The following is a 26,088-nucleotide window of genomic DNA, read 5'->3' on the forward strand; positions in this document are numbered from 1 at the left end:
GTCCGTCTATTATGAAAGTTACTATGATCGATCAGGAAGAAGATGAAGAGGAAGATGAAGAGGAAGAAAAACTTCGCAGAGAGGCATCATATCCAACCGAAGAATGAAAAGTTTATGATTTTGTTCATGTCAACTCGAGAAAAGCCATCTCCTTGAGAGGCCCAAAGACAGTGCCTGAATCTGATTATGTGGAATTATTCCGTTCTTTGACACGAGATCACACAGTTAATCCTCTGATCTGGACACATTTCAGTGCTGAGGGAGATGTTGGATTCAGGTCAATTTTAAACGTCCAAGAAGACATGCCATCAGTTGACATTTCTGATAGTGCTAAAAGCAGTGATGTAAAATTGCATGTGCATCGTGTGTTGATTACCGAGGAATTTGATGCATTTATCCCACAACACTTGGAATTTGTGCGAGATCTTGTGGATTCTGATGATCTTCAGCTAAATGCGTCTCGAGAGACATTGCAAGAGTCAAAGATGCTTCGGCAGATTGGGGAAAAAGTTGTTCGGAAGATTATCCAGATGATATCTGAGATAGCAGAGAAAGCAGAAAGTGAGGGAGATCAATCTAACGAGAAGATCTACTGGACATACCACAGGTTTCTGAAGATGGGTGTGAGGAAGATATTCGAAACAGAGGGAGTTTGGTGTGTCTGCTTCGCTTCAACACAACAAAATCAGTGAAGACACCAATTTCGTTGGATGACTATTTGGAGAGAATGCGCCCTGGGCAGAGCAATTTCTTCTGCATTGCAGGCGATCCTGCGACCTCGAACATCCAACAGTCACCATTTTTGACTCCGTTCAAGAAAAGAGGATTGGAAGTGCTGTTTCTTTCGGATTCAGTTAATGAGATGGTTGTGCAAGAGATGAAAGAATACGACAAGAAGCTGTTCATTTGCGTGACGCAGGTGGAGAAGAAAGCGCTGACAACTGAGTCTGAATTTGAGCGCGAGAAATTGAGGCAGTGGAAGAAGAGATTTAAGCCTCTTGTGAACTTCTTCAAGGAAGCACTTGGAGAGAAAGTTGAAAGAGTTGAAGTTTCAACCCGTCTGGCTGCTGATGCATGGACACCGTGTGTGCTGGCGCATGTTGAAGGATCAGCCTCGGCCAACATGGAAAGATACACCAGAGCACAAAACAGAGCAAATCCCAGTTTTTATGTGTAAGAATCGCACAAAGTGTTGGAGATTGACCCGACGAACAATCTGATCAAGGGAATAAATGTTGCTGTACAGCAGGTTGAGGCGCAGATCATTGATGGTCCAGACTTTGATGAGGAACTGGAAGAGAGAGACGCAGTATATGAGAATTAGAAAGCAATCGGAAGAAGCTGGAGACAGTGGCACTTCTGTTGCATGATACAGCTGTGTTTGAGTCAGGCTACATTATTGGAGATTCCAATGCATATGCATCAAAAGTGTATGATGACTAAAAAGAATGACAGGACTATCAAATGCACCAGTCAAATCAGATGAGGATATAGCAAAGGAAAAAGCGAAAGATGTGGATGACAAACCAGAGATTAAAGAAAGTACAAAGGAAGTTGAAGAAGAATGTGAAGGTGAGGAAGAGGAAGAGGACGAAGAAGAAGAGAAGAAGGATGATGATATTGTTGAGAGCAAGGATCTAGAAGAGTGGGAAGAGGCTCGATTGAGAGAGGAGAGGAGACAAAAGAAGAAGAAAGAGGAAGAGGAAAAGAAGAAAACAGGCAAAAAAGAAAGTCAAAAAGAAGAAGAAAAAGAAGGGCTCCGATCTGAATTAATCAATCTTATTGTCTTTCACTTCTCATAATTTTTCTTTTTAAGCTTTATTTGTTTTTTATCAAAAAAGATTGAACAATTGCGAGTTTTGAATCACAGATTAAAATGAATATGAATAAACAATTTTGAAAAGTTAAGCTATTCTTCAAGATATTCTTCCGGGTTTTTTTTTATTTGAAGCAGTACAGTTTTTTCCTCATTGAAAAAAATATTAAACAGCTGCAAATAATCTATCTTTATTCCTCAATAATCCAAAAATGTTAAAGTGAGCTGTTTTTTATTATTTTTTTTCAAAAGGGAACTCAATGAAGAGATATGTTTTGTTTTTGCTTGCATTGTTTTGTTTTTTTTTTTTTCAATAATAACACCAAATAGTTTTAATATTCAATAAATCTGGAAGAAAAAATCACCAAAAACTATCCACAATTGTGAATCTGGGTTGATTGAATAATTTCAACAGCATCAAACTTTTTTCAACATACAGATATCGCACAAAATTCCTGACATCGCACAAAATACTTGACAAGATTGATTTCACAATGACTGTAGGAGGAATATTTCTGACAATTTTCCTCAAAATATACCTCATCAATGCAAACTCATTTAATATTCAAAAAATTCAAAAAAGCTTCATTTGTGTTCAGAAAAAATAAAATTCGAAATCTCGAAGAAATAGGATTTTGAGTTTCCCCGAGATTTTAATAATAATTATTTTCTGAGCACAAATGAAACCTTTTTGAAACTTTTGAATATCAAATGAGTTTGTATTGATGAGATATATTTTGAGTAAAATAGTCAGAAATATTCCTCCTACAGTTATTGTGAATAGGCCTTTGCGACAAGGAAATTTTTAGCGATGCGTGTCGGTCGAAAGACTTGGACTGTGTCGAGTGTTTTTTTTTTTTTTTTTTTTTTTTTTTTTTTTTTTTTTTTTTTTTTTTTTTACTCAATAAATATTTATGAACTTTTTTATTTTTATTACTCTTTTATTTTTTCAAAATAAGTTATTGTTTGTGATTAACAAAGAATTTTTATCTTTTTGTATTTTTGACTAATTGCTTTGCCTTATTTTGAATAGAATATTAATTTGATACTCATTTTTCTTGAACGAGAAATAAAGTTTTTCTTTTTCAAAAGCATCTTTTCTCTGAAACATCATCAAACTATTTTCATATCGTTTCAACTTTTCGTTAGTAATTCTGAAATTTTCATTGGAAGATGAAACAATAATTCACAAAAATCAAATTCAAACCCAAAGCATAATTCAAATTCAAATTCAAAAACAATAATTAGATCTTTAAGAGCATTGAGATTCAGCTCAGATTATTTGGAAAATATTAAATAAAGGATTATAAATCAGCGCTGTGTTTTTACGTTTCGAGTCATCTGTTCCTGAACTTCCGCAGCATTAAATGACCAATCTGAAGACCGACCAATTAAAGTAATTTTGCTTCCAACAATGTAACTTTATTTATTCATGTCAAAGGCAATTGGAAGATGATAAGCAAATGCAGGTTTGATGAAAAAGGTTCAGCTTTTTCAATGAAGAAGACAAAATAAAAATGGCTGGATTGCATTTGTTACAGGAAAAGATGTTGGAGCGACAAACAGAAGTTATTGCATCAATTATTTTTTCCAACTGAAAGAAAACGAAGCAGCAAAGGTGGTGAGCAGATAGGGGCTCGAATTACAAGGTGAGAAAAGAGCAGGATTGTTGTATTGCCGGAAACGATAAAACGTTCCAGTTCAGCAGCTCAACTGTTTTAAACAGCATTCGATTGCACTTTGAAGTGCGGAGAGAAAGCAAAAGTTAAGATAGCGAGTGAAGATAGGGCACAGGAAGTGATATTCGATATGAAGAGACAGCTGTAGAAGGTGGCAGCGAATGTGTACGGGAACGAGGAGAATTCTGCATGGCATGACAACACAAAGAAGACTTGGCATATGGGTGCTGAGAGGACTTTTTCGTGATGCAGATGTTCCTTTTGCACCTCTGGTCTGTGCTTCCAATAGAGAACCTTCTTCAGCTAGGTTGCCTTCTCTGCTGCATGTTGAAAAGGGAATTTCGAACAGAACAATTAATCCTCCTTTCCCCTTCAGTCGAGTTCTGAGGACTGTTTGCATCCGTAACTGAGAGTTAAACAAAAGCGGGAGGTGGCCATTCATAAAACGTGTGAAGATGGCGTTTCGAGAGAAAAAATGAAGGCAGAAAGAGGCAGGTCGTTAAGCATCTTGTTTCTTTTTTGCATGGAAATTTGGATGTGCCTGTGTTCAGTGGAATCAATATTTGTTTTGAAGTCCGAGAAAATAAAAAAGATGAAGTTAGCGAGTCATATGGAAACATTGTGGATGAAAGCGCAGAAAATAATGCAGTTAAAGCATATGCAACTCCATATGTGTTCAACATAATTTTTTCTTCCATCTGATGTTGCGAACCAGCAGCCATCTGGTGTGTTAAAAAAATCGAGGTGATGCACTTCATCAAATACAAAGAATCGAGTTCGTCTAGTTGAAAAGGCTCCTCTTTCTGTATAATTCGTTCTCTTCAAACGGAAGAATGCTCTTGACTTTTCCCGCTGAGCAATGAATCGCCTTTGTTGTCTTCGTTGCCTCTTTCTCTTTGTCTGCTTCATCAGCTTCCGCTCCTCTGCTTCTGTTCAGTTTCTGCTAAAAACTCGTGAATCTTTATTTCCTTCTGTTCCGTCTTTTTCTTTTTTTTTCCTCACCTCTTCTTTCTTCTCCAAATGCTTTCATCATGTGATTTAACATTTATTCTCCAACCGCTGTCTATGATCCGCAGCACAATTACTCGGGTTGTCAATGGAATTGTTGGCATTGAATGAGTTCTGAAATATATATCAGTTTTATTTCCCTTGTGCTTGCGATGTGAGATGATGAAAAGAATATGAACTTTGCGGCTCAGGTTGAACGAATGAACATCCAACTGTAAGCGAGATGATTGGGGCAGAAGAAGAAAAAGGAGAAAAAGGCTGTGAATAACCCACTGCGTTTTGCCTATTCTTTAAGGAGAAGGACCATTTCTGTCCTTTCTCATTCTGCTTGCGCATCAGTCCTTGTGGAAGCAGACTGTGCTCCCTCTGTGTCTTCTCCTGAGAGTTTCTATAAACAAACAACGATTCCAAAATGATGCCTGTGGAAGTTACAAACCTTCGCCAAATTAATTGATGTTTTCATTTGCGACTCAATGTGGGACTTGAGCAGCAGCTTGGGATCTTCACAGAAGTGCATTTTGCGCCGCCAGCGAAAGATGTATTTTTTCTTTGCATTTAACGGTTTGATTGCATTCTTTTCCTTCTTAATATCTAATTCAGGATGGAAAATATGATATTCATCTCTCAAGGCTGTACCAGAGTCACAGTTGGTGATTAAAACTATTCCATCGAAAACATCTCTAATAATCCTTCTCTCACTCTGATCGAAACACATGCAGAATAGAAATCAAACACTGGAATACATCATGAAACTCCCTTGCTTTTTTGCTGCGTTTCACACATTTATCACACAGCTGGAGTCGATGACGATGAGCTTTTTAACGACGGATATGAACAAGATGGAGATGATAGGTGATTGATGACTTTGTGCATTTCGGTTGGAGAGTTCGATGTCTCATCTCACAAATATTTGTTGTCTTCACATTGCGATCTCATTTTCTTTCTTCTTCAGCTTTTTTTTTTCATCGCAATCAGTATCCTTCATCGCTTCAACATTTTCTTTCTTTCTTTCTTTTTCTCTTTTTTTTTTTATTAACATCTATCTTATTTCCTTCTTCGACCTTTTCCTAAATAAAATGCATTTGCAGTATTTGCTCATATGTTTCTGCTTTTCTTTTCTTCATTCTCGTCTTCATCTTTCGATGAATTAACTGTTTTGTCTCTTTCGCCTAATGACTGCCTGATGCGTCCAACAACTTCCTGTGTGTTAATTGACCTCTTTTCATAATGGGATCGTAAGAGGCTGTGATCAAACATTGTATCTTTCCATTCAGTGCACCGAAGTGATGGCTTATGAATGGAAGCTCATCAACTCGACGACTTCTATGAGATGGACTTTCAGACGAGGACAAGGAAGGCTTTTGGAGAGGAAAGAAGAAGATGAAGGAGAAGAACGGTGAGTGAAAAGAAACAAATGATGGATGAGGTTCTGAATAAAAGAAGCGAAGTTTGTTTCAAGCTGAATTCTTGAGGGAAAATGTTTATTTATTAGAATTTGAAGAAAATGAAGTATTTGTGGAAGAAGATAAGGAAGAAAATTAAGATAAGGATGAAGATGAAGAAGCAGACAAACGATGTTTGACAGAAGTTAATACAGTTCCAGAAGCTATCCTTTTTGCAGTCTTCTGCAGAATCGTCTGCTGAGCTGGTATTTGATTTTGAAACAAAAAGCTTTATGACTCTTTTAAAGTCATCCATTTGCGTGAGTGGAACATAAGGCGGCAGTCAATAAACTTTGCTTTGTAGAATAGCAGCAACTCATTGTCTTTTGTGTGCTCTTTAGCCATTTCACTGTCGCAAATCTCAGGCTACGAAGAGAGAAGAGAAGGATTCATAACATCATTATACAGCCTCATGTGTATTTGCAGTGAAAAGTGCGAATAGACAATCATCTATGTGGTTTTGGGCTGCATGACTGGATCAAAGATGTGCACACACAAACGAACCGCAAAAATCAATGTGACTGTTCATCTGCTGCTCATCGCCTTTGCTCCCCAGTTGGTTCGGTAGCACCCCTCTCATTTCCTGAATCAGCTGTAATATCTCGTTGTTTATCTTTAAGGAAACCAGAACCTGCCATGTTGTCAGATCAAACTCCATCATCTCCTTCTCCCTGGTATATATCTCCTATCAAATAGCACAGCCTTGCATGGCTTCCACAAATTGAGAGAAGTTAGATGCTTGGAATGAAACCCGTATCTCTGTTCCTTTTGTAAAGCATGCAGCAGAGCCATAATTCCTCTTACAAACAGATAGATAAACCTCATTCCCGGACTTCTCTTACTTCAATCCTGGGCGAAAAAATAAATAAGTTAAGAAGAAAAAGAAAATTGAGCACTTTGAGCTGAATAAGACTGAGTAAGACTTCTTTTTGCAGGTGGTATCAAAATGAAATCAAGTTTCATCTCCATGTTTAAATTCCTTGCTGTGTATTTGCAAGTGCTTGTACTAAATAGTGTGCGAATTCTCTTATTGAAGAAATCGATGGCCCGCAGCTGACTCCTATCCATCTCAGAGTCTTTAGAAGCTTCAGCAATGGATCTTCTTGTTCAGCACACAAATCATTTCTATGGCACAGATACTTTATGAACGCACAATTCATCATTTTCTTCTTCAATGAATATGTAAATTTCCTTATCTTCTTCAAAATCTTAGTAATTTCTTTTTCTTTTTCTTTCTTCCGTAAAAAAAATATTGAATTGTGATCATCTTCATATTTTCGCTTCTTATAGCAATTTCCAATTGAATGAGTCTCTTTTCCTTTTGAATTCGTAATTAAATTATTCAAATTATCACAATAAATATTAAAATATCTTCACAAGCATTGACAACTTGTTAAATATCTATATCCTGCCTTACGTATTCAAACTTAAAAGCAAAGATATGAGTTAAACCTTCGACATATTTTTTCCAGCGGTTTCCAGGAATATTGTGTTTTTAAACAAAATAAAAAAAAATATAATTATGGATTCAATTCAATTTCTTTTAACAGATTGCAATTATTTAAATATTAATATCCATAAACAGAAAAAGTGTGAAACAAAATGTGGCATCAAACGAATGAAAATATCGAAAAATATATCAAAAACACAAATTCCATCTCTGTCATATTTTTATGAATGTTCCTTATAATTATCTTTTAATAGAATAAATAAAAAAACTATGTTTGAAAGACAAAACGATTTCAAAATAGAACATTCGTTCGACAGATTGATCTTTTCGACCGACTGATCTTTCTACCGACTGATCTTTGTCGTTCGACTGATCTCGACAAAGATCTGTCGATAACCCATTGAATATTTCTAATATCAAAAAACTAAATATTTGTTTGCTCGAATCTTGTGAAATTTTATTTTATAAATAATAAAAAATATAACTCAATGAAAACAAAAAAGCAATATTTATATATAAATGTGTTTTCATCGAACAAAAAATTAAATTCAAGCGAACTGTTTTGTCGGTCGACTTGTCGAGCTGATGAAAAAATGTCGGTCTGTCGCAAAGGTCTAATTGTGAAATCGATATTGTCCTGTATTTTGTGCGACATCTGTATTTGAAATTCAATTCAGTTGTTTTTTTATGACCTCTGTAACATGACTAGAGAAATTTGAAACAATGAAAATATTTCTGAAAAGATTTTGTCGAATTGTCAAATTTTTTCATTTTGAGACCTTTCAACAATTTTTATTTTGCAATAATGTTGTTAACATCTGTGATTATTATTGAAATCATATTTTTTCATTCAAAAATTTCCGTTCAAGTGTTTCCTTTGAACATAAATTCATGATCACTGAAGAGTGAAAAGCCTCAATAAAGACATATGAATATTGATTTCATCTGATTCACTTAATCTAAATTCAATTGTGATCAATAAAGCATTTGAATTCTAAAGCTCTTTTCAATAACAAGCAAATTTTGATAAATCTGCAACACGAAAAAAGATATGATTTCAAAAATAATCACACACATTGATATTTCGACAGATGAAAGAAATGGAAAGAGAAAAATTGGAAAATTTTTAAAACTAAGTTTTGCTTATTTTTGTTTAGGCCTTTGCGACAGACCGACATTTTTTCATTAGCTCGACAAGTCGACCGACAAGACATTAAGCATAATTTTTCTTTTTTGATTAACGAAAAAACATTCAAATAAAAAAATGCACTTTTGTTTCCATTGAATAATTTTTTTTATAAATTAAAAAATATAATTTCACTGGATTCTAACAAATAAATATTTTATTTATTGATTTTTAGAAATTTCAATGGGTTATCGACAGATCTTTGTCGAGATCAGTCGAACGACAAAGATCAGTCGGTCGAAAGATCAGTCTGTCGAAAAGATCAATCTGTCGAACAGATTCACTTTTTTGAAAACATTTCTTCTAGACCTGTGTGACATGACACGAAAAATTCGAAAAAACTCAAAAATGACAGACACGATCTTTTGATTTTGTCATTTTTTTGTCACTCAAATAAATAAAGTGGAATTATTAACTATTAAAAATTTTAACTCATTAAAACGTTAAAAAACATGCAAATGTTTTTGTATCTTATTTTATTCAACTTTCAAAGAAATCAAAACACTTTCTTATTAATAAAAAAAAAGTGACAAATTGATCAAATAAATATATTGTGGTTTTGTCACTTGTCAGATCTGTCACTGACATGTCAGATCTGTCATTTTGTCATTTTTTAAAACACTCCTTAATACTTGTTGAAATCGAAAAGCTAATATATTTCGTTTATTTGTGAGGAAAATTCTTATTTGTCACAAAACGATCTGACAAAATGAAATTTATTTTGTTTGATTGTTTCGATGGATTTTTGTTGTTTTTAAATGGTTTTTTTGGTAAACATTCTTGTTTTTAGGTTTTTGTTTAAGTTTTTATTTTGTTTTTTTTTTTTTAAAATTTGTTTAAATATTATTTGTTTCAAGAATTCTTTATGTTGATTTTCATTTTTGTTTTTCGAGCCGTTGAAGACATGGAGCAATAAATATTTAGCAGATTAAAATTATATCGCTTTTATTTTTACTGAAAGTTTTATAAACCATTTGCAATTGTATGATTTTAACTTGTTTTTAAAGTTAACAAAAATCTTGAAAAATCAACGTTCAAAGAGTAATTGTTCATTAACAACGTAAAACAAACACAAATATATATCTTTTTAAAGTAATGAATAAATTTTCTATTTTCGATTTAAGCAAGAGTTTAAAAAAAATATCTTTCAAAAAATTAAAATAAAAAATTGAAATCAGAATTCCATGAATGAATATTTTCAAGCTTCTTTAAAAAAATCATAAAGCATTCCGTTTGAAAAATCCCCATCTTTATCTTCTTTGTTTTATTTCTTCCATACTGCAGCATGAACAGCGAATTCCAAATGTCCATACTCAGTTTTTCATAAAGCGATGAACAGGCCATTGCATCCACCAAATTCGACATTGATGAAGTGGTTGGGCACAGATCCTCCCCATGAATAAATGTTGTATCAGAATCTGTGGTTGAAGTTGATGAAACGGATGGCGAGGTTGTTCTGTTTCCTGTCTCTTCAACATCTTCTTCCTTTTCCAGCATCCATTGAGGGATCTTGTCTGAATCTCTTCCCAAGATATATTCAGTTGAGCCACTCTCAGAAAGAAGATGCTCTGATGATTCTGAGTGTCCCAAACGTTTCTCATACACTCTCTTCTTTATTCTCTCCTCGTTCTTCTTCTCTGTCTCTCCTCCATTGCTCCACCGGTGACATCTCCATCGTCACCATCTCAATCAGCTTCGGATCCTTCGACACCACGTCAGCCACTATCTTCTTCAAGCCCTTGTTCTCATTCTTCGCTTTCAGCCTCCGCACAACCAGAACAGCAGGAACATCTGGCCGAAGACAACAATGAGAAACTCCAGCCAGTGTGGGAGTACAAGCGTAGCTGCTTCGACTGGCTATACAGTACTAGCAGGCTCTGATTCGTTTTTGAAAATGAGGGGTTGTGCTATACACAGAACACCATAGGCACTGCCAAATAGAATAGTTATAGTAATTACGGAAGTGGAGAGCAAATGTGTGAATGTGGCAATCGGGACATGCACTCAGGCCTCGCTCTCCGACACATACCCTTCGTCTACGGATACGTTGCTATAGACAATTTCCACACTATCTGCGATTGTGACGAGGCGGAAAGCGAGTGCGCGTTGCAGGAGAAGCGATCAAAACAGTTAAGCTCCACGAGGCTATAGGTCTCCTGAGCGGCAAGTGATGAAAATAAGGGGACGAAGAATGATGAGGTGAAGACGGAGATGATTCCAGCCAGGGGACGCTCCTCGTTCCGGATCTGCAAAGAAGTGTTGCCAAAAGCACATTCACCTCGTTTTAAGATCGCCAGAGTCAGCGATTGAAAATCTGAGTTGGTGATTTTTGAGCAGGAAGACGATTGGCTGCTTTACTAACCGTCACTTCAGGCAGAGGGGATGTTACTCACAAAACGTTGCATTGTTGATGCGGACAGCACCTCAAGAGATAGATAACGTTCTATTAGATGCACTTGAAAAATTGAGATTAATGATGACTGCTGCTGTGTTGCATAAATCAACAAGGAGATTCTGTCGCAGCTGTTTCCGTTTATTATTGCGATGCATTCAATGTGAGCTCTTTCAATGAATCATGCTACAAGCGAGAGTTCGGGTGTATTTCTCACATTTTAATGCTCCCATTCCGTGCAGGTTTATCTGCATTGCAGTCAGAAGATGAGGCACAAGGCAAGAATGTCCAGTTGCGCAGGGCAATGTGTGAAGAAAGGGAAGACGCAGGAAGTGCAGACGTTGTGAAGGAGGTGTCGGAGCTGGTGTTGGAGCCTACGTTTGTTCAGTTGTGAAAAAATGATCAGGAAAAGGCAAGATCTTCCACTGATGTGGAGGGGAGGAAGAGGGTTCCTCCTTGCGAAACAAATGATGCTCAGCAGACAGACTGTGAGGCGAGGTGTTCCTGAACTGACAGAACTCGAAGGCGCTGGAGCACAGCTGGAGTAAAAGGTATTTTATGCCTGCGAGGGCAACATAGTCGGCATCGGAGAGAAGGAAAGGCGAGAGAGCGAACTTGAGGTGCAAGGCTGAGCAATTGTTTACTGGAACGTTGTAACACAACATAGCGAGCAGAGAGGATTTAAGTTGCATTTGGCAAATGAGAAGGAGATGCGCCAATTGGTGTTGTTCATATCAACACTGTCAGAGGACCAAAAGGGAAACACGAAGTAGAGGGTGAAATGTTCCATCCGGAAGTTTGCAGAGGTTGCAAGGAAGGCGAGGAAGAATAAGATAACAGAATCGAAACGAATTAGTGAAGGACTGAGACTTTTACTATCAGTTGCTCACGCTTGTTGTTTTGCACTGGGAGCAGATAGCTTTGTGTAGCGATACAAACCGTTGAGAGTATTAGGATCGATTAAGTTTATAATATTCTTCATTCTAAAATCGGAAACGAGCTTCAAACTCTCCAAACTGCTTGCTGTTCTCGTGATTGTCCCTGACCGAATACACAAATACCTTCTCGCTATGGAACTTCACAATTCTCTTCAGCAGATCTTCTTCATCCAGATACATGTCCGAGGTGCACCCCCATATTGCGAGTTCTTTCACAAATGTATCTCTGAAGTTCAGCAAAAACTGATTATCTTCAATCTGTACTTCTATCGAGTGGCACTTCACAAACAAATCTCTTCCATGATATGCGGCATTGCCCTTGAACGTGATGATCGACAGCACAAATGCTGCTGGCTCCGCAGCTGCAGATGTGCATTCCAAAAACAAGCATCTACCCCTTCCAGTTGATGAGCAGAAGCAGTCGGTAATTGAAGAATACAAGCAGTCAAAACTTCCTCCTTCATTCAATCTGAACAAAATGGTCCCTCCATTTTCTCATCCTGAACCACCACGTTTTTTGATTGTTGCATTGCGGATGACCATTTTAATTGGGTCAAGGTCTGCGCTTCGGATCATTGCAATGCCACCAGCTGCGCTCTCGGTCACTTGCTCAAGCGTGTTCCATTCAACAGCAGAACTTTCATCGGCTTCGGGGTTCGTGTTCTTGTCTTCAGCAAAAGACCTATCAATATGCAATCCGCTTCTGCCTTCCAGCTTTATATTTTTCATTGTCAAGCTTCTGAATGTCAAAGATGCTGCAGATGCGATTGATATGATGTCAGAGGAAAATGAAAGCGAACGTATTGTCACAAACTCCAACATAACCGTTCCTCCATCTGCCTTGATAAGCCCAAACCTGATTATGTCTTCTCCATCTTCCTTTTTTGCGAATGAACAATTATTTAAAGTTAACGATCCTTCTCAAGAGCAAATATGCGTCAACACATTTTCATAACCAGTGAATGAAGATGGCAGAATGAAGCTTATAAATTCGAAATATGAAATACCTGGAATTTTCATTGCAGCATCCTCCACTCCCCTTAGTGAAGAGCAACACTCCAGAGAGCACATATCTGTATTATTTGAGCTTATTGAAATTCCACAAAGATTGACGTAAACTCGAAGAACTGCACTATTCATAATGCTTATGCTTTTATTATTTCCTCCTGGAATTCTGGGTTGAAAATAATCGATGGACAGGCATAGATAATCTGAGGATCCGCAAGCACCCATATCTCTTCCTTCACTGCCAACAAATGCCTCCGAGCCGAGCGAGTGCCAGAAATAAACAAGTGGAATGGCATTTGCTGTATCATTTCCATCAAAGCCTCTTATGTATTCAAACGAAATATCAGAAAGATGTACAGTCACAAATAAAAGAGAGACGTTTGTAATGCTCTTTGTCAATAAAAAAGATTTATAAAACATGACATTTTTATATCTTGCTGCATTTGGCTTGCCTGCATCAAATACTATGAAAAATAATTAACAATGGATCATTACTAACAAACATCAATGCTATCCCTTTTTCAAAGCCAATCCTCTCTTCTCCGGTTGGTGGCGTTCATCCTGTGAATATGCATGAAGTAATATACAGCTTGGCTTTTCGATTTATCTGTGTATTTATTGCCCCTTTTCTGCTTATGATAGATAGCTCACAATACTCTTGAAAAACGCCTTCATTTATGTTCATTAGTGAGTAATCTTTTTCAATATTATGTATTGAACATTCACGTAGTATCTGTCTTTTTTGAATTCCATCTGTTGCTTAAATATTGCATTGCTGATTTGCAAAAAGTTATTTGTCCCTGTTAATAAACAAATGTCCATTTTATTGTATATCTCTTGAAAATAAGTTTTCCATATGTACTGGAAAAAAGTTCATTTTTGACATCTCATAATCAATCGAACGAGCTGACATACAAATTTGTATTCGCTAAAATGATACAGGAACAAACTTTATCCTCTTCAATTTTAGTATTAAAAATAGTTTATTGACTTTCAAGACAATTTGTTCTTTCATAGAAGATCTATAATTGCTTGATCACAAGTTGTTATTACGAATAAAGACCGCAACTGAAAATATTCAAATTCCAAATATTTATTTATGGTTTCGTATTCAATATCACTGTTTCAATAATAAATGTTTTCTAATGTTTCTGTTCAAAACAATCGGTATTAATTTATCAAAAAATTCATAAATAATATTAGTTAAAATATTATGGGTTTTCATGATCTAATTTGACTGACACAATTTTTAAAATTTGTCATGTCACACAGGCTTAATTTCTTCATTTCAGTGAATGGACATTTATAACTTTTTTATCAAAAATATCATATTTAATTTGGAAAATTTTGAGAATAAAAAGAAATTGAGTCCTTGTCTGTTTGATTAATTCATTATTTGTCCAAAACCACATTTTGTTAAACACTTCATCTTCTTGCGGATAATCAAGTTATTCACGTTATTATTTGAAAATAGTTTTTTTTTAAATTCCATAATAATTACTCATTTGAAGTTTTTTCAAAAAAAAACTCAGATTTGTGGAAATGTCAGGTAAACACACGAAAAAGGTTTGCAAGAGCCATTGCTTTTAATAATCAATACGATGAATAAAGATTGAAGTTTGATAGAATTGTTTGCGGCTTATATTATTAGTAAATAAAAAGTGTCAATTTGCACAAAATCATTGAACCTGCGTGTGTTAAATTTATTTATTCATCCAGAAAAAAATGATGAAATGAAAAAGGAAGAAGAAGAAAAAGAGGGAGAGGAGGATGAGAAAGATTTAAAGGAAGAATAAAATAAAAGGAAAAAGGAAAAGAGATAAGGATGATGAAGAACAGAAAGAAACAATCAAAAAACAACAAAAAGAGAAAGGATTTGAAACTTCTCCTCCTCCTCCTTCTCATTCTCCTCTTTCCTCCAACACATCCATCTCATTTCAGAACATCTCCTTGTTCTGCCCCAATTTCTGGTCTTTGGTGCAGACACAGCAACAAAATGTGCTCCTTCTGATTAAAAACATCCTCCAAAACATACATTTGCTTCATCAACAACAGCAGCAGCAACAGTTCCAGCTACAGTTCCATCCTCATCCTGAAGTTTCCTTCAAACAATACTTCTTCTGTGATAAACCTTCCATCACATCCTTCTGCAATTTCTTCCATGCAAACACTTTCTCCATCAATGTCATCAATGTCGCATTCGCAATATGCACAACAAATTGCGAAGCAATCTATTTTCATTCCATTAACGGCTCATTGAAAGACTTTGCTATCAAGCGAAGCAAACTCACATATGACAAAATTAAAGTCTTATATTTCTGATTCTCAGCTGCATCAGCAGTGAAATAACAGACAGCAGCAACGACAACTAATTGCAAATACTTACGCAACACTTCAAAACAATCATTCTCCTTTTGAGATGACTTCACTTCAAAACAACAGTATATCTCCATCACCTGATTCATCTGCTTCTTCCTCTTCGCCTTTTCTCATCTTCATCTTCCGACAGAACTTTTTCAAATGTTGCTGCATCTTTTTCATCACACGATTAACCCATCTCTTTGCAATCACCTTCAATTTCACCTTCAGCTGAGTCAGTTAACGTCGATTCGACGCATCTTTGGATGCTGGACACGATTGCCATAGGGCAGAAAGTTGTGCGGAAGCGGCTGTGGGACCTGTGGAAGTGGGCAATCCAGAATGTGCTGAAAGGCGAGAGGAGGAAGCGAGAGAGCTGGAACTGGCAGCACATCAACCAAAAGCAGAGGTGCGACGGGTTGCAATAGATGATGGAGAGGGCGTAGTATCTGCGAGCGATGGATTAAGAGACGCTGGGCGAGGACATGAGAGACAGGGTGAAGGAGTCTTTAGCGGAGGTCTGGGGAATCATGATGAACTAGCACATTAGAAGGAACAAGAGGAATTTGGAGAACGAGAGGAAGAATTGGTCGGAGGGAAATGCAAGAGATGACACATTGTTTACAAGATTGATTGAAGAATACGAAACAAAGAAGTAAAAAAGGCAAAACAGAAGCAAAAGAAGAAGGAGCAGATGACTCGAAAGACGAATAAGACACAAAAAACGACAGACCGTGGAAGAGTGCAGCAGCGCGAGCGAACGAAGGAGTTCGGATGGGAGAGGGAGGAAGGGAGATCCAGATGCGGCAAGAGAAACAGAAGAAGAAGCAGAGGGAAGCAACAATTGCAGCAAATCAGAAGCATCAGGAGATTGAAGAGCGATATGTGCAGAGAAGATTGGACCTGAAATGAGAAGAGAAAGAAAAAAAAAGATTGAGAAATTTTTGAAAGGTGAGCGAAAGAAAATGGCAAATCAAGAAAAGTATCAGCGGAAGGAGGAGAAGAAGACACTCCGTGAGAAGCGAAAACAGGAAGAGGCTGAACAGAGCCGAATTCAATCTGAACAGAAAGAAGAAGATGCGTAAAAGTTTCAGGATGAGAAGAAGTTTGCAGAGATTCGCAAAAATTTAAAGAAAGAGGAAGCAAAAGAGAAGACGAGGTGGCTGTGCATGCTGAATGAGAAGTTAATAGCGGCGTTGGTGATAACGACTGCGTTGATGACGACGATAGCAAAGATAGATGTGGGATACAAGTTTGTGTGCATGCAGAACTTTCGGGTGTTGGGAGATGCGCAGTAGAGAACAGAGGACGATATGCAAAAGGAGAAGGAGAGAGAAGGAAATAGAAATTGAGAGAAAGGTGGAGAGAAACTGAAAGAGAACTGACACTAAATGAGGAGAAAAATGAAGAAAGCTTAGAAAGTTCAATGAAGCTTCTTCAAATAGTGAGTATTCTGAAACTCCAGCTTTGCTTCAGTCTCATTTTGATTCTCAGTCAACTTTTCATCGAATTGAAGTTCTTTCTTCAACACACGATGTTCCAATTTTGGATTCCATAACTCACAGCACCAACAAACAGCAAAATCACCAAATAATCAGCCAATGAGATCAATTTCCACATATCCAGCATCTGCACCTCATTACTCAACATCAATTACTCCTTCGTATCCTTCTCCTCAATCTCCTGTGTTCATTTCACCATCTTCTCAGGCTTCGCTTTTATCAAATTCTGCTATTTCAACACAAAACAAGAGCCTTCCTCACTCACTCCATCTTCTTCTTGTTCCTTATGTTAAAGAAATGTTTTTTTAATCAATTTTTGCTTTTGCTCATCAACTTTCATTTGTATTTGTAATGAGCTTTTTCAATTATATTAAAAGAAACTGGATGCAGTCAATTGACAGTGATATATTAAGATCACTAAAATATTAACAAATAATGGAACAGGCAGATGAAAACAAATTCAAACAGTATCGCTTCAAAATTAACAATTTCATGTTTTTTCGATTGTACGTCCTTTAACTGAATATTTTCTAGGATTAATAAAAAAAATTTATGTTTCAATTATTTTATTTGTTTTTGGTTTGATAGAAACATTTTCGTGTTTTCATTTCATCTTCTGAAGTTAAAAAAATTAGTTTTGTTTTCAATAATTCCTGTTTTGGCTTTCTTCTTTCATAATTGAAGTTTCATAAAAATTTTTTTATCAAAACGATTTTTATACAATTTTTCGTTCATTCAAAAATATATTTTTTTCAAATTTTCATGTCAGAACGGTATTCAGATACAAGCTGAATATTTAAGAATAAAAAATACATTTTGAAATCAAAAAAAAAAAAAAAAAAAAAAAAAAAAAAAAAAAAAGAAAACACTTCTCGACATTGATTTTGTCATTCGACCGACATGCCTCGCTTTATTTTTACTTGTCGCAAAGGCCTATTTTTGTTATTGAAATTTGCATTTTTTAACATATTTCACTTCAAAAATTTGGTGCCAACAAAAAAATGGGGCAAATAAAAAATCTAACATTATTCAAAATTAGTGAAGAAAAAAATTAAAAATTTAATTTGTGTAAGAGAGAAAAATAAGACTTAGTTCCATTAAATATATACTTTCAGTAAGAAATATAATATTTAACCATTTATTAATTAATGCAAGCTGTATAGAAATCAAGAAATTTAATAAAAACATGTTCTTGTATTATGAGCAGGCACAGATAAAATTTTCAGATGTTGTTTTCCCCACAACCAGAGATAATTGTCAACCGTAACATCATTCACAATAACATCATCAGGTAAGGTTAATGAAGTCGAAGCAATTAATTCTTTAATCTTTTGTGTGATGAGGGAAAGCGCAAAAATAGAGCATCCTCTTATTTCCATTTCAACGCGCGATGATTGTGCTATCATAACAGTCGTTGTTGACTGACCAAGGCTTTCTTGCGATGTTGATGAAATGCAAGATTCTGATGAAGTTGATGGCTGAGGAGATGACGATGAAGAAGAAAGTCCATCTTGTTCTTGTTTATCATCTTTTTTCTTTTCTCCACTTCGAAGTAATTCAAGTAGCTGATCGGAATATTGCAAAGCACCAAGATGCGCTAGTACTTGAGGAACACGATAGTCAGCAAACATCGTCAATTCGTCAATGTCATTGAAGCTACCTAGCGATTCTCTATTAAAATATACCCACAAATCTGCAGCAATGATTTGTGCTCTCTTGTGGAATGCAACAGGAACTGAAATTTATATCAATAAAGAATGAAAGAAAGAAAGAAAGAATATAATTTCGTACTTTTAATTTCACTTGTAGAAGAAATTGGCTCTTTCCAATCTTCATCTAACAATTTTTCTGCTAATTTATGCTTGTAAATTTGTTCTTTTAACAAATTTGAATTTTTCGGCAAAGAATCAAGTGATCCATCATTCCAAATTCCTCTGTCTCTAAAAGAAGATAAAGCATCAGCAATTCGAACAGAGATCTGAACAGCAGAGTGATTACATTTACGTATGAAATTAGCAAATAAGCCATCACATTCTGCTGTAAGCCATTTTCCTGCTTCATGAAGAACTTCAACTCTTTTTTCAACAAGCGGACAAGTTTTTTCTGGATGAGAATTATTATACCGATAAAATAGTCTGCAACATTTTATTTAATAAATTAATTTCAAAAAAAGACAAACGAAACATCTTTTTCAGTACATTCAGACATCCATTTTGCAGTTAAAAATGGAATATGCTCCATCCGAGCTCTATGCATCGATATAACATGAGCCCAATATCCTTGAATAATCGTTTTAGAACCTTCAGGAAATTCAATACAATATGACGATCCATCATCATAATAGAAAGAGAAATTTAAAACGTCAAGGAAGAAGATCCATTGAGCAAGCATTTCTTCACCAATTTCTTCTATTTTTGGAATATACGAATCTGTTGGTTCATTGTGTTGTGAAAAATTCCCTTTCTAAGATAATTATATTGTTTTCTGATTTGGTATTAAGATATTAATAAATGTACCTTGATTTCTTCCAAAAGCCATTCTGCAGATTGATTACATTTCTCTTCTGATATAAAAACATGTCTAGACGTAGAAGCAATCAAAGCACTTGATAATTTCACAGGATTTTCCATTGTATTTCTTTTAAATAACTGATCCACAAAAATTAAAAGATAACGGGTTAACTAATCAGAAATAAAAACCGCAATAACTCTTCTTTTCATAAAAATTGAAAATTATTTTAAACAAGTGTAGATATCTTATAATCATATAAACTGAACAAATAATTATAAAAGTTTGTTTACTTGAAATGGTTGAAGAAAAACATTAATCTAAATTAATTTAAAATAACAGAATAAATAATTCGCAAATCACCTAAAAATTTTCATGTCCATTGATAATGCACATCGCCGAAATTGAATAAAATATCACAGATTTTAATCAAAATTAAAAAAATTGGTAACTCTTTTAATTTAATATGTTCCACGAGATCTGGGCTTGCTGCGAGGCTGATTTCGAATTGGTCTTCTGGTTCTCATTCGCGAAGATCCTGACGGAGCAGGAACAAGATACATGGGTGGTGTCATGGTTGGTTGTGGTGGAGGTATCATCATCATTGGTTGAGCTGGTGGCCTTTGGACAAGTTTTGATTTTCTTTGGGCGTGCGCCGGTCTATATGTGCTAATAACTTTTGGAGCAACAGGGGCAGCAAATTGGGCTGGAAATTGGACAGGTGCCGTGCTTCGAGTAATCTTCGTCAGTTCTTGCGTCAGTGCGCGTCTTTGGGCCCTTGAAACAGAGGAAGTGGAAGAAGATAATAAATCGATTCAAAGTGAAGGGGGTAGAAGGGAGGGATGTGGATACTTTGTCAGGACTGATTGGGATCTGCCTCCCTTTCGTGCATGAGGTGCAACAGGTAGAACAAGAACAGATGGAGCTGGTTGAACAACAGGTGCCATCATAGGAACACGTACTGGAGCTTTTAAAATTCCAGCCGCCCCAAAATTCCTTTGAGTTTTTGGTTTCCTTGTTCGTGTTTGTCCACGAAGTTGTTCCAGCCTTGCACTCCGACTAACTTGTGCTCTTCTAAGAGAAAATGAGGATCCTCTATCTCTTTGCTGTTTTCCACGATACTAGACAAGATTCCAGAGAAACGATTAACGGTTGTTGAATTCTAATTGTGATAGCCACTAGAGCACATTTCATACCAAACGTTGCTGCTGTCTTTTTTCATTAATCATTTCGTCAAGCGATTTTTCAACATCTAAAACAGGCTGTTCCGACATTTCAAGAAATATTTAAAAAAAGTTCTCAAAATTGATCTTTTACCCATTAACTAGAAATTAAAAACGAAATGGAAAGATTTCAAAAAATATGGCGTTAAAAAATTAATAAATAACAACAAAAATTCAAACAAAAGAAATTGATAACTTTTATCAGTTTCATACAAAAGGAATAATTTTTTTATATAAATAACATAACTATCTGAGAATAAATGATTATAACTAAAAGAAAGAGAAAAATGACATGAAAAAGAGAACTATCATTTGCATTAATATAAAGGAAGTAATAACATAACATTCGAGGAATAAATTTATCAAAAGGAATTCTAATCGAAATGAAGATTACGTAGGTGATAAAAAGTGCTCTTCCACATCCAGCGTCCTTTGACCGCTGAAAAATGGTTTTTTGAATCTCTTCCATTTGCCCGTTCCGATGACTAAGTGCCGAATAACCGTCCACTGGCGCGGCTTCCCGTCTTTGTCCTCCAAACCTCCGCTTCCACTGCTGCTCTTGTCATAGAACGAGCTCGACCGCTTGGGCACATTTGCAGCAGCCATCTCCAGACTGGCAGCAGAACATGTCAAATCTCCCATGCTGGCTGAAGCAAAACTCCCTGTTGAATGCTGCGAGGCGCCAGGCGACGTCTGCCCCTTTTCTGTGGCGAGCTGCGCATACGAGCTGACGTGCGGGTAGTGGCTCGAGTGAGGTGAGGTTGTTGCTGCCTGCGCATTGCCGCCTGGGGGTGTCTTCATCACCAAAGACACAAACGAAGGCTGCCGATTCGCTCTGATGCCCACCGGCCCCACAAGCGGAATGGCTGGAAGCGACGCCACAGGCGACAGGGCAGGCACATTCCCATCAGAAGACGAGCCGTCCCACGCGTCCAGTCCAGCAGGGACCATCTCTGGTGCGACTGGAGGCGGCGGGGGTGCTTCAATGAGCGCGCTCTGCATCGCCTCTGACGTGGCTGCCTGCTCTCCAAAGGAGAGCGTGCAGCCGGGCGGTGGAGGGCCGTTGAGCGTGTAGACACCAGCAGGCACGCCTTCTTCGAACACCAGCGGAATTTCTCCGTTGAACGGGTCGGGCATTTTCACAAGGTGGATGACAAAGCGGACGGGCAGGATGAGAATGGCAAAGAGCAAAGAGAAGCCCCAGAGCTGTCCGGATATCCAGATGATGGAGAACGCATCTCTGACACCCGGGACAAGCATGATGAGCACCTGCAGACATGCAACGATGATCCAAATGGCTACAAACATCAGGTTTGCGAAGATGCGGTCGAAGAAGTTGATCTCATTGTAGCACTTTCTAGACGCTATCCAGTTGAACACCTGCATCCAGATGAATGTGTTGAACACGAACGAGAAATGCTCCTCTGAAAATATTGCGACATTTCTGTCCAACAGGAATGGACGACAGATGGACTTAGGAAACATCACGTGAGAGCATTCAATCAAGTCATTAGACTGCAACAAGGGACACCTCTCAACCGCCCAGTTCGTGTCAGCGGAGAAATTAGCATCAGAGAATTTCTCGCCCCACAGAAACATCGTGACGATCAGCACAATCGCCTCATATGCTGCCCCTCCGATGATGTTGCGCCACATCGACTTGCAGATGATGGAGTCGCTTCGTCCGTACGGTTTCCTCTTCAGGAGCTGTTTTGTGGGTGTCTCTGTTGCCAGTGCCAGGGCAGCGAGCGTGTCCATAATGAGATTCACCCACAGCATCTGCACGGCTCTCAAAGGAGTGATGGCGAAGATCGCACCAAACACAGCCACCACAATGGCAGCGATGTTGACTGTCAGCTGGAACTGGATGAACTTCCGGATGCAATCATACACATTCCGACCCCACATCACCGCTTTCACAATAGACGCAAAGTTATCATCAGTGATAATGATAGACGATGCGTCCTTAGCCACTTCTGTTCCAGTTATGCCCATCGCAAAGCCAACATCTGACTTCGACAGCGCGGGTGCATCGTTTGTCCCATCTCCAGTCACAGCCACCACATGTCCCAGATCTTGCAGCCCACTCACCAGTGTGTGCTTGTCAATGGGAGACGAGCGTGCCAGCACCTGCAGCTTCGGAAGAATCTTCTTCCTGTCCTCTTCGCTCAGCGCGCGGAACACGGGGCCTTCCATCGCAATCCCGTTCTGCGGATCGTAGATGCCGCATTCCTGGGCAATGTGCATCGCAGTGATGATGTTGTCACCAGTCACCATCCGCACCACTATGTGTGCATCGTGGCAGTCCTGGATCGCTTCTTGCACTTCTGGTCGGAGCGGGTCTTTGATGCCTGTAATGCCCAATAGAATCATCTCTCCCTCGGGTGGTGTGCTGCCAAAGGGACCGGTTGACTCGTCTTCTTCGTCTTCATCATTTTCGGCTTCATTGTTTTTATTGGTTTTATTGTCATTGTTATTGTTGTTATCATTGCCTTCTTCTTCACTGCAGCCTTCCTCTATCTCAGAAGTCGCTGTGGTTATTCCATCGTATCCTGAAGGAGGGTAAACTCCTGGGTTTTGCGGGTCATTCACAGAAGGAGTGCGAAGAGAGTCAGCAAGTGTCATTGTATGTGCACCTTTTGAGGGAGTGAGAGAAAGAGAAGAAGTTTGTACAGAGGAAGAAGAAGAAGGAGGCAGAAGCAATGGATCAGCCAAGGAGTTAAGAGGAGAGGTAGATGTGGGAGGCAGCTGAGAAAGCATCATTGCCTGATTGAAGGATGGATTTTGGGAATAAATTTCTGCATTATTATTGTTAAAGCCATTGGCCTGATTACCAGAAAGAGTCGGAGAAAGCGGGTCAGGGCTCAAAGAAAAGTGCTGATCTGCCATGTTTTGTGGAGCAGCATTCGGAATATTTGAAGTATTTGAAGAAGCAGCCACATGAGTCGAGACATGTGAAGAAACGTCTGTGAGAGCTTCGTTCGTCTCGTCCACCACATCCAGCACCTCCTGGAACTCCTGCCTCCACATCTCTGCATTGCCCCTCAGCCTGCTGTTCAGTTTTTTCATCTCTTTTTCTTTTCTCATCGCTTCTACCTCAGCCTTCGGCACATCCTTGTACGCTAAAGCAATAGTTCTCAATCCCTGTGATGCCATCCACAGTATCTTCTCATCAATCAGCTTCTTCTGTTCATCGCCAATCGCAACCACTTTCCCATCCAAGTGCATCTTGTGGCACAGCGCCGACACGATTTCACTGGCCCCTTTTGTATACACTCTGTACTGCTCTCCTTTGTCTGCCACGACAGTCATCCGCTTCCGCTCTGACGTGAAGGGAAACATCTGCACCACTTCTTCCCTCTGTCGAATAGCAGAGTAGCTCACCCCTTGGTCCTGTGCGAATAACAGCAGGGCGCATTCAGTCACGTTGCCCAGGTAGTCCACTCCGCCTGTGTGTGACAGCTTCAGATTGGCCGACGAGTTCAGAGCGATGCACTCAGAAAGCGTGTCAAAGAAAGGGGGAGGTAGGCCCAGGGTGTTGTTTGGGCTGTTTCTTGGAGAGGAGGAAGAGGAGGAGGAGGAAGAAGAAGAAGAATTGCTTTGGTCGTTAGTGGCATATTCCAGTGAGACAGAGGCAGAAGCAGCCTGACTGACGGAGCTGATGAAGCGGTCTTGGCCATTGCTTTCTCCACCTGCTGAAGAGGCTCCTGTGTCAATCAGAGCATTCTTCTGGTACATCTCCGCCGGCTCAGCAACAGAATTAGCAGAATTAGCAGCAGCAGAAGAAGCAGCACTCGAAGTGTTGTTCTTCTTCTCCAAATCAGACAGAGTCGCGCCGTTGAACCAGCCGGTTGTCACTTTCATCTTGTTCTGTGTGAGTGTACCTGTCTTGTCAGAGCAGATGGTTGTGGCACCGCCCATCGTCTCGCAGGCTGATAACACACGGACGAGGTTGTTGTCGGCAAGCATACGGCCCATTGAGTATGCAAGAGCAATTGTCACAGCTAAGGGTAAGCCCTGTCAGTGGTTGGATTGGGATCAAGTGTTAATATTAATTTATTAATATATAATCAATAAAGAAATTTAATTTTTTTTTTAAAAAAATATTGATGAAAATGAAGACGATTCTTATCGAACTGAAAAATAATCACACCTCTGGCACAGCCATGACGATGATTGAGACGGCGATGGTGAAGTAGTCGAGAAGGAGGATCCAGTAGGAGCCTGCCTTGAAGTGGTCGGGCTCTTGAATGGCAGGGACAAGCCAGAAGATAAACAGCAGCACAAGCACAAATGCAGCCGCAACCATTCCAACATACCCGATGTCTGAAAAAAAAAAAAAAAAAAAAAAAAGGATCATGTGTTTTGCGGTTGTACGTGGGAAAATTATTTTCGAGCAGAAGAGAGGAAGGGCAAGAGAAGAAGTTGAATTTTTAGATTTTGAATAATATGAGAAAGATAAAATTCAAAACAATCATTATTGAAAAACAGTTGAAAAGAAAACGTATTCAAATTTGTTTCAACAAACATGAAAAAAAAAATAGTTGCAAACGTTTGGCTAATTCATCTAAGTTCTCCTGAAGTGGAGTTTGATCTCTTTCTTGAGCAGCTGTAATGACCGCCTGTTTCAAAATACCAAACTGCGTTTCCATTCCTACAGCAACCACAAGCATCCACCCAAAGCCAGTCTGCACTTTGCATCCACATAACAAAAATGGATGTTTTTCAGGAGATTTTCTTATAAGATCTGATTCACCTGTCATTGCTGCTTCATCACAAGATATATTGTTGGATTCAAGGCAAATCCCATCAACAGGAAGTACATCTCCAGTTTGCACTTGCACAATATCCCCAACTAAAATATCAAAAATAGATATTTGAACGAGCTCCCCTCCTCTTTTTACAATTATACTCCTGTCCTGTTGCCTTTCATTGAGTTTCTGAAACTGACGTTCCTGAGACCATGTGTTCCAAGCAGATACCACTTTTTTAAAGAAAAGCAATAATTAGATCAATATCGAGAAATGAAATTGAAACACATACATGTAACGACAAATACAGTTAAAAATATAGCCGCTCCATCAAGCCATGAAAGATCAGCACCTTTTTCAACAGCAATAGCTATAATTAATGAAATAGCCGCAAGGACCATCAAAATTATCAATGTAGTATCATTAAAAGCTTCGAGCCAAAGTCGGAAAAAAGATTTAGGTTGAGGTTTTGCAAGTTCGTTTCGTCCATAGCTGAAAAACAAAATAAATACAACAAAAAATACATAAAATAAAATACATAAATATTTGTAATAATGGTGATAAAAGACGACTCGCAAACATGCTCTGTCTGATTTCTGCTTGTAAATCTAATTGATTCAGCCCATTCGGGCTGGAGTTCAGCATTTGCATAACACCTCCTATTCCCCCTAACCTCTGCAAATACGAAAGCTCTCTGGTCTCCATCATTTCGCGAATTATTTGTTTATCGAGCCATTGGCCTTGCTGCGGTTGCATATGGTAATTTTAAGGTTTAATTAAGGGTTGATATCTCTTTATTACTTTTGGGATCGAGTGATTTTTTTCGG

General features: G+C 38.0%; 7 protein-coding genes across 7 annotated transcripts; 4 read left to right on the forward strand and 3 right to left on the reverse strand.

The window, feature by feature from the left end:
* Positions 1-302: 302 nt before the first annotated feature.
* MONOS_1230 (putative HSP90) lies at positions 303-1,177 on the forward strand (the record flags this gene model as incomplete). The annotated part of the gene is made up of 2 exons (XM_067864909.1): positions 303-621; positions 690-1,177. The coding sequence occupies 2 exons, from the start codon at positions 303-305 to the stop codon at positions 1,175-1,177; spliced, it is 807 nt and encodes a 268-aa protein (XP_067735698.1).
* A 271-nt stretch (positions 1,178-1,448) lies between these two features.
* Positions 1,449-1,802, forward strand: MONOS_1231 (uncharacterized protein; the record flags this gene model as incomplete). The annotated part of the gene is made up of 1 exon (XM_067864920.1): positions 1,449-1,802. One exon carries the CDS (start codon positions 1,449-1,451, stop codon positions 1,800-1,802), a length of 354 nt encoding a protein of 117 aa, XP_067735699.1.
* A 9,394-nt stretch (positions 1,803-11,196) lies between these two features.
* Positions 11,197-11,746, forward strand: MONOS_1232 (uncharacterized protein; the record flags this gene model as incomplete). Its single annotated transcript, XM_067864931.1, has 2 exons — positions 11,197-11,351; positions 11,641-11,746. The coding sequence occupies 2 exons, from the start codon at positions 11,197-11,199 to the stop codon at positions 11,744-11,746; spliced, it is 261 nt and encodes an 86-aa protein (XP_067735700.1).
* Positions 11,747-12,239: 493 nt separating this feature from the next.
* MONOS_1233 (uncharacterized protein) lies at positions 12,240-12,866 on the forward strand (the record flags this gene model as incomplete). The annotated part of the gene is made up of 1 exon (XM_067864942.1): positions 12,240-12,866. One exon carries the CDS (start codon positions 12,240-12,242, stop codon positions 12,864-12,866), a length of 627 nt encoding a protein of 208 aa, XP_067735701.1.
* Positions 12,867-17,791: 4,925 nt separating this feature from the next.
* Positions 17,792-19,446, reverse strand: MONOS_1234 (putative queuosine salvage protein). Its single transcript, XM_067864952.1, has 4 exons — positions 19,296-19,446; positions 18,959-19,242; positions 18,571-18,914; positions 17,792-18,514 (listed from the first exon to the last, which is right to left on the reverse strand). Exons 1-4 carry the CDS (start codon positions 19,407-19,409, stop codon positions 17,955-17,957), a joined length of 1,302 nt encoding a protein of 433 aa, XP_067735702.1. The 5' UTR covers positions 19,410-19,446; the 3' UTR covers positions 17,792-17,954.
* An 80-nt stretch (positions 19,447-19,526) lies between these two features.
* On the reverse strand, positions 19,527-20,602 carry MONOS_1235 (uncharacterized protein). Its single transcript, XM_067864963.1, has 3 exons — positions 20,484-20,602; positions 20,140-20,408; positions 19,527-20,064 (listed from the first exon to the last, which is right to left on the reverse strand). The coding sequence occupies exons 1-3, from the start codon at positions 20,559-20,561 to the stop codon at positions 19,749-19,751; spliced, it is 663 nt and encodes a 220-aa protein (XP_067735703.1). The 5' UTR covers positions 20,562-20,602; the 3' UTR covers positions 19,527-19,748.
* MONOS_1236 (P-type ATPase (P-ATPase) Superfamily Protein) lies at positions 20,583-26,017 on the reverse strand (the record flags this gene model as incomplete). Its single annotated transcript, XM_067864974.1, has 5 exons — positions 20,583-24,527; positions 24,664-24,836; positions 25,063-25,494; positions 25,554-25,753; positions 25,842-26,017. The coding sequence occupies 5 exons, from the start codon at positions 26,015-26,017 to the stop codon at positions 20,901-20,903; spliced, it is 4,608 nt and encodes a 1,535-aa protein (XP_067735704.1). The 3' UTR covers positions 20,583-20,900.
* Positions 26,018-26,088: the final 71 nt, after the last annotated feature.

Source organism: Monocercomonoides exilis (assembly GCF_001643675.1).
Source record: "Monocercomonoides exilis strain PA203 chromosome Unknown scaffold2-2631571, whole genome shotgun sequence".
Lineage (NCBI taxonomy): Eukaryota > Preaxostyla > Oxymonadida > Polymastigidae > Monocercomonoides > Monocercomonoides exilis.

Excerpts from the sequence above, each read along its gene's own strand:
- MONOS_1234 (XM_067864952.1), bottom strand. The coding sequence starts at position 19,409 with ATGGAAAATCCTGTGAAATTATCAAGTGCTTTGATTGCTTCTACGTCT. Across the intron at positions 19,243-19,295 it reads GGCTTTTGGAAGAAATCAAG|AAAGGGAATTTTTCACAACA; the intron begins GTACATTTATTA and ends TAATTATCTTAG. Across the intron at positions 18,515-18,570 it reads TTCTACAAGTGAAATTAAAA|TTCCTGTTGCATTCCACAAG; the intron begins GTACGAAATTAT and ends TATAAATTTCAG.
- MONOS_1235 (XM_067864963.1), bottom strand. The coding sequence starts at position 20,561 with ATGTCGGAACAGCCTGTTTTAGATGTTGAAAAATCGCTTGACGAAATG. Across the intron at positions 20,409-20,483 it reads AAAGACAGCAGCAACGTTTG|TATCGTGGAAAACAGCAAAG; the intron begins GTATGAAATGTG and ends AATCTTGTCTAG. Across the intron at positions 20,065-20,139 it reads TCCCAATCAGTCCTGACAAA|GGCCCAAAGACGCGCACTGA; the intron begins GTATCCACATCC and ends CTCTGTTTCAAG.